General features: G+C 41.2%; 1 protein-coding gene across 2 annotated transcripts; it reads right to left on the bottom strand.

The window, feature by feature from the left end:
* On the bottom strand, positions 1–7366 carry LOC147015176 (uncharacterized). 2 transcript variants are annotated; one of them, XM_085849724.1, is made up of 5 exons: positions 7114–7366; positions 1383–3817; positions 1046–1153; positions 420–943; positions 1–313 (listed from the first exon to the last, which is right to left on the bottom strand). In XM_085849724.1, the coding sequence occupies exon 2, from the start codon at positions 3595–3597 to the stop codon at positions 1825–1827; it is 1773 nt and encodes a 590-aa protein (XP_085705850.1). In that variant the 5' UTR covers positions 3598–3817; positions 7114–7366; the 3' UTR covers positions 1–313; positions 420–943; positions 1046–1153; positions 1383–1824. The 2 variants fall into 2 exon arrangements, with proteins under 2 accessions (XP_085705850.1, XP_085705851.1); XM_085849725.1 differs by having other exon boundaries at positions 1–208.
* Positions 7367–7638: the final 272 nt, after the last annotated feature.

Raw genomic sequence — 7638 nt, 5'->3', positions numbered from 1 at the left:
AGCCATTTTCATCACAATATTTTGGACACCATTCCTTTGACTTGTACATCATATGATTTGAAAGGACAAGAGATTTTAGGTTCACTTTATTCACAGAAATTAAAAATAACAAAATTCACAATCAAAAAAGTCATCAAGGGAGAACTCGTACGCTGGGTCTCAGCTGAAGGTTGTTAGAACTCGTACGCTGGGTCTCAGCTGAAGGTTGCTGGAACTCGTACGCTGGGTCTCAGCTGAAGGTTGTTAGAACTCGTACGCTGGGTCTCAGCTGAAGGTTGCAAGAACTCGTACGCTGGGTCTCAGCTGAAGGTTGCTAGGAGAAATAAAACCAGCGAAAGACAATGGAGTGCAAATGAGTTTGTACAGTGATGAAGTCACGCACGATGTGAGTAAATCAGGTCTCTGCAAGGTTTGAGTACCTGTACTTCCGGAGACGGATGTTCATTTTTTTTTCATCTTGGATCAGCCGTCTGTAAGAGTCTGATGTTTCGTCTTACATTCCTGGAGCTTGTACAACGGAGTGATGATGGATCCACTGCCAAAGATCACATCTTCTTCAGTGGCTGTGACTGAAACTTCTTCCTCTGCACACACATCAACAAAAGGAAGTCAAAATCCCTCAATAGCATTGTCATCGTCATCTCCATCATTATCATTATCATACCTTCCATCACAATCCTGGAAATATGATATCCCATCAATTGCTTCTGCATCTCAGTTAAATTCTCCTCTTTCTTTTGCCTTCAATTTCACATCTTTATTTTCTTCATCACAAATTCCCACTGGATTTTTCAAACAATTAATTTTAATGATCATCCACGTGCACGTCATGACTTTGATACGGATACATTAACACTCACGCCAGACTTCGACCAACTGAAAGATTTGTTTGCTGCTCGTCTGGATTCGAGTTCAGCAAAATATTTGTTTGTCCTCAACACTTCTGAGGAACAGACAAAATGAGACGTGATGCAGGTGAAGAACATGTGGTTCAGACAAAGTCTGGAATAATTTCTGATGTTGGACAAGAGTCTGAGTAACTTACGTTCCACCCGGTGGGATGGTTTCAGGTGAGCAGGAAGGAGCACCTCTTCTGAGGGTGAATCAGGTGATCTCATCCAATCGAAGGGAGTTAAAGTTCTTGTTTTATATTCTGCATGGGGATGACCATGTCAAGAAGTTACCTTCCCACCAAAAATTATAATTACAATTATCTCCACAATTAAGGATATTCTTTTTCATCGAAGGAAGTATGAACAGCAATGTCTGTGAAAGACAAAGTTCCAAAATTTATTTTAATTTAATGTTTTGATCTTGCGGTTAGTTGTGTTTGCACCCAGTGTGTTCACCCCACCTGTCAAAAGGCAATTAAAAGTGCTTACCTGTTGAAGGTCTTGCAGAGCATATCGCTTCTATTGTTGCTGTCCGTCATCACGGTGAGGTTTCCGTTCAGGAGGAAGACTATGAACAATGGAAGTCGGTGTGGAATTCCTTTTCCTCAACAATAAGAACCCACCATGATTTTCTGCAGCTTTGGTAACTTCACGATAAAAGTTCAGGTTCCTGTTCTGATTAAATGCAAAATATCCATCAGGAGTGAAATCCTGTCCTTGTCTGTACTTTCAAAAAAGGTTTCGTTACGGCTCCGATGGGATATCGGGTAAAATCACTTGTTTGGAAGAGATCATGCGTTGAAGGAAATTGTTTTCAACAGAATATACTCTGTGTTTCTTTTAAAGTGTGCAGCATGAGGAGACTGTATTATGTGAGATGGGACATGAGGAGGGATGGTTCGTGATCGATGGAGATGAGGAGGGATGGTTGTCATCTACGGAGATGAGGTTTACCCTTACGCTCCTTCAGGTGGACGACTTTGTCTCCTTTAATGGTGTATCGCCCGTTTGGGTCACTTTCTCTCTTTTTCTCAAGATCACTCAGCAGTAACTCTTGTTTTTCTCTTTGGAGCTGAGTGTAGTCTGGAGTGATGAAAATGTTTCTTGGCCAGAGAGAGGGATCCTTCAAATTCCGTATCTTTTTATTATTATTCGTAAGAACCTGATTCCTGTCAGACTCGCATCTAAAAACAACTTTCAGGGGTCTGATGCTGTTCTCAACATAGCGTCCGAAGCGGAAAGTCTGTGCAGGCTCGATGTCCAGGTTCATGCCTTTTATTAATGTTGCCACCGCCTCCTCATCATGTACACCTTTTCGCTCCTTCACTCCAAAGAACACGAGGTTGTTTTTGCGCCTTTCAATTTCCGCTTGTTCACCCTTGAGAAACTCAGACTGAGAAGAATGGTCGGTCTCCCGTTTGGACGGCAGCCGGTGAACATCGTGCTGGTTCTGCTGATGAAACTTGCCTTCACGTTGAGGCTTCGGTTGTTTTTGGAGGACAACACTGTACAATGGTTGCTGCCACAGCCCCTCATCACTATTCACCATGTGAGGTTGCCGCTTTGACGTGACATGTGTGTCAATATTCACCATGTGAGGCTTCGGGTCAGTCGGCGGCGGCAAATCAACATCGTCCTGTTTGTGCTGTTGTTGCTCCAGCCCGTCATCACTGTGAGGCTTTGGGTCAGTCGGCTCAACATTGTCCTGTTTGTGCTGTTGTTGCTCCAGCCCGTCATCACTGTGAGGCTTTGGGTCAGTCGGCGGCGGCAAATCAACATTGTGCTGTTTCTGCTGTTGTTGCTCCAGCCCGTCATCACTGTGAGGCTTTGGGTCAGTCGGCGGCGGCAAATCAACATTGTCCTGTTTCTGCTGCCGCTGCTGCAGCCCATCATTAGTTCCAAGCACTTGTCCCTCGTTTTTCTCAGCAAGCTTTCCTGCATTTTGTACTTTTGTCTCTCTTTCCAAGACCTCCTTCTCCCTAAACTCCACATTACTTTTTCTGTCCCTCATCTCTCGTTCTCTGACCATCAACATGAACTCTTTCAGTTTCCATTTAAGTTCACATTGCTTTTGTTCTTCCTTGTGCTCTCTCTCTCTAAGACGAGTCTCTTCGTCCAATTTAAGCAGCCTGTACTCTCCATCTTTAAGCTCCTTTCCTTGTTGGTACATACGAAGCTGCCGTTTCTTTATCTTCTCATCTTTCCCATTCATGAATGAGTCAAACACACCTTGTCGCTCCATCTCCTGTTCTTTACTTATCTGCAGGTATCGTTCCTGCTGCTGCACTCGTTTCTTCCAGTTGTCAATCTCGAACATTCTGAGTTGTACAAAAAGCATTTTCTGATGAAGTTCTTCATTTTTGCGTTTTTCCCACATTCGGACTTGGAATCGCTCTTTTGCTCGTGTGGATTCTTCTTTCTTTCTCATCCTGAGCTTTTCTTCATATTTCCTCTGCTCTTGTTCATTTTTCCTCTCCTGTTCATTCATTTTTCTCTGCTCTTCTTTATTTTTCTGCCTCTGCTGTTCCTCCTCTCCTTTCTTCCGCTCCTCTTCCTCCTTTAGCCATAATTCTTTTTCCAATTTCCGTTGCACGTCCTTTTCCATCAACTCATGTTCCATTTCCTGCATAAACTTCTCTCTTTGTAAGAGATTTCTTTCTGTTTTGACCAAACGAGCCTCATATTCCTGAAGCTTTTCTTCCATGACTCGTAAAACCTTTTGTTTCTCTTTTTGATTTTCCTCTTCCGCTTCTTTGTCAACAATGTTCTGTTTTGCGATTATCTCAATTTTTTCAGTAATTGCCAGAACCTCCTTTCCCTCTGCTTTCTGAATATCAAGGTGTTCGGTTTCCCGAACCTCCGTGACCAATGGTGGATCGTCTTTCGATTCATTTTTCCGTTTCACTTGATGTCGACATCTTAAACTGCAACAAAACAAACAAACAAACATTCTCAGTTCAAGCTCTAACTTTACACATCACATGTAAAGTATTGAACACATGGTTTGGTAAAACATAGATAAACATGTTCCACGAGTGTTACAATTCTGGAGGATACAGAATATGGAACATGCAGGTGTAACTTAAACAACGTCTGAAGGAACGATGTGGAACGATGAATCACACTTGATTATGTGAAGAATCTCATGTAATGGTGGAGCATGTTATGAACTTTTGCATTTGTTTTGCGAAAGAAGGAAATTGTGCCTTTTTTGTAAATTATGTCCGACTTTGCAGGAATTCCATTGGTAACATTTTTTCATGGAGTAACTTGGCGCCATCTTGGATTGTAAAATAGCCGTTTCAGAAGTTTTTTGGCCGAAAACTTTGATCAACAAACTATTCCTTGGAAATCAACACTAAGTCGGTGAGTTTTAGTTTATATTCACAAGAAATGTTGAATGAATAACCTGAAGGATCTTCCTTCAGACATCATTGCCACTTTGTGTGAACATAAAATGCAGTCAGAGGTTTCAACTTGTGTCACATGCTGGGACATCATTCATGTCATCACGTACTGTTTATGAAAAATAAAATTACTTCACTTGTACATCAGGCGAAGATAATGGTAAATGTACTTTTTAGAATATTCACCATGAATCAAACTAACAAACAATGAGCTGCAAGAAAAACTGTCACTCAGTAAATATAAAGAGTTATGAGGAATCTGTTTGTTAAGATTTAACAAAATACAGAGGCCAATAAGGAACAAGCATTTGGTGAATTGGGTAATGTACTGTCTGGTCATCCTTCATTATTTCAGCTCGATTGTTATTACAAAAAGAAAAATATCGTTCTTTCACTTGCATCATCATCAACTTCTCATGTTTCACATTGTGTTATGGGATACATGTCATCTCCCAAAGAGCTCGCTCGGGTAAAACCGAGTCACCTGGATAAAACAAAGTCACCTGGATAGAGATGAAAGAAGAAGCAAGCTTGCTGTTGCTTCACAAGACACAACTTTACTGACAAAGAGGACAACCCAGTGCTTCAGAATCTATTAAGCAGACTCGTTTGAGCAGTACACTTTGTCAAATTAAAATGTTTATTTTGTCAACCAACCACAGGTGAGGAAGAGCCAAAAATACATGAAATCCTCCAGAAGGGCCAATTCCTGGTAACATGGGACAAAACAATCCAAGAAATTGCAAACAGCAGTGGATATGATGCCTGGAAAGTTAGGCTTGCCGACGTGATGTCTGCTGGAGATTTACTGTCTCGTGACATTCTGTACCACCACACCTCCTGCTTCACAAAAACTGCCTCCAGTGAGTGTTGCATTTATTGCCACAGACCGAGAGTTCTTCAGTGTTCTTCAAGACATCGATGAGGGGCAGTCTATCGACTTTGCTGAACTGCAGAAGTGCAGATTTTTCATGAATTACAAAACAGACTTTGCTGAAACTTTCACAGGTTTTTATATCCTCTTGGAGGATCTCTAAGTCTTACTCACGTTGTTGTTCTTGTGGACTTTTTTGATTCACAACCTACAGTTTTCATCGAAACTTCCTGAAACTTGGCGTAAATATGTAAAAATACCCTGCGCAGACAGAAACCATCTCCGATTTTGAAATATCCTCCTAATAAAAAAGTTATGACGTCAAAATATCTCCGCTAATGGAAATCGCCTAAAAAATATCTCCGAAACCAGGCAAGCTTTTTGAATTCTGTTTGTGGGAATCGAACAGGGCATTAGCAGAGATGAATTAACGCACATATGATGCATCACTATGAGGTCGTAACAATTTTTATGACGTCATTCCTATTTTTTGACTTTTTTGTTTCATTTGTTTCACAGCCGACAGTTTTCATCGAAACTTCCTGAAACTTGGCGTATATATGTAAAAATACCCTGCGCAGACAGTAACCATATCCGATTTTGAAAATTCCTCCTTGAAAAAAAGTGATGACGTCAAAATATCTCCGCGAATGGAAATCGCCTAAACAATAATCTCAAACCAGGCAAGCTTTTTGAATTCTGTTTGCGGGAATCGAACAGGGCATTAGCAGAGATGAATTACCACACACACGATAATCACTATGACGTCATATCATATTTTATGACGTCGTTCCTATTTTTTGACTTTTTGTTTCACAACCCAGAGTTTTCATCGGATCTTCGTGAAACTTGCCATGTATATGCAGAAAGCCCACGTGCAGGCAGTAACCATCTCCGATTTTGGAAATTTTTCTGAGAAAAAAAGTTGACGTCATAATATCGCCGCTAATGGAAATCGCTTCGACCATTATCTCCGAAACTAGGCAAGTTGTTTGAATTTTGTTTGCGTGAATCAAGCCGGGCATTAGCACAGATAATTTTTCGCAAACCTCATACATCACAATGACGTCATATTCGTTTTTATGACTTCATCATAAAGAGGACGAGGATCTGAGCTCATTCGAGCTTGTTTGACACACAGGTCACTGAATACACAACTATAATTACAAACAGTTTCCCACAGTGAAGACTTACCAAAGTTATACCCCACCTGTAAATGACCAATGAGGTATTTACACCAAATCTAAGTTTGATTAATACAGCAAAAGTGGGTTTGTTCATCACAGGCATTTTGAAATCCAAGATGGTCACCATCCATAACATCGAGAAAATTAAAATTGTGTGTTTTTAACTTCTTGGCATGACAAATGTGGGTATTGCCACCAAAACAGACTTCATGTGACTTTCACAGCCCGAGTTAATCGGAAATTTGGTGGAACATTGCGGCCATTTTGAAATCCAAGATGGCCCCAGAACATTGGATCTCTCTCCATCGAGTGCAGCTGCTGGTTGCATCATTGCTTGAGACGCGGCTATGCTGCTGATTCAGTGTCCCCCTTACCAGTACACTGGGGCTCATTTTGCCAACCTCAGAACGATGATAGGCTGAGTCAACCTCCTGGTGTATTTTTTTTTTCATTTAGTGGCCAACAGGGCTTGAACTCAGGACCCGAGGATCCCAAGCCACCACCCTAACCACGAAGCCAACACCAGGCTAAGAACATTGGATGAGAAACAATGTTACCAATGGATTCGGGACACCTTGCCATCTTCTCCAGCAATTAAAAAACATATTCCATATTACGCAAAAAAATTCTCGTTCTTATTATCCAACATCACATCGCACACAATAAACTCGCTTCAAATATCTGAGCGATCTTGTTCCCTCGTGGATGAAGACTTGATAAATATTGATGAATTAGTCACTTGAGTTCTTTACCAGTGAATGCAGAGCTTTCTTTTGGAGCTCCCCTTCTTGGTGAACCAACGTGACGGATCAAATGTGATGATAATATAAAACACAAGGAAGGAAATCACGACAAACGTGACGTCGCGAACCACAGATATCCCTCCATCCTCAACAGCATCATTCTGGATAACCTATGGAGATAGACAAGGGCAGGGGAAGGAGGAATGTTGATTTCATTTAAAATTCAACGAAACAACGTTTTTACAATTATTTTACAAAACCCACAAGTTAATGACAAAATAAGAACATGATGTTGAAATGTTTGAGAATACAAACACAATGGCTCATGGAATGTCCGAGAGGTTATCGTTTGTACGACGCTTGGCGAGTGCAGGTCTGCACGAGGATTTGGGAAGTAATTTGTGAGTTTGGGAAGTAAAACCTTGAAGATTCCTCCATCAACACGACCATGAAGGAGCACTTGGCTTGAAGGTGCAAATTCCAAGTTTGCTTGGTGGGGAAAGTGAAGTTGCAGTTTCCAACCAAAGAAAAACT

The sequence above is a fragment of the Eptatretus burgeri genome, chromosome 12 (genome assembly GCF_056783735.1).
Source record: "Eptatretus burgeri isolate ZD-2024b chromosome 12, Ebu_testis_v1, whole genome shotgun sequence".
In the NCBI taxonomy this organism is placed as follows: domain Eukaryota; kingdom Metazoa; phylum Chordata; class Myxini; order Myxiniformes; family Myxinidae; genus Eptatretus; species Eptatretus burgeri.
Note: the sequence above shows the minus strand (reverse complement) of the source record. Positions and strands in the feature narration are given on the sequence as shown.

Excerpts from the sequence above, each read along its gene's own strand:
- LOC147015176 (XM_085849724.1), bottom strand. The coding sequence starts at position 3,597 with ATGGAAGAAAAGCTTCAGGAATATGAGGCTCGTTTGGTCAAAACAGAA.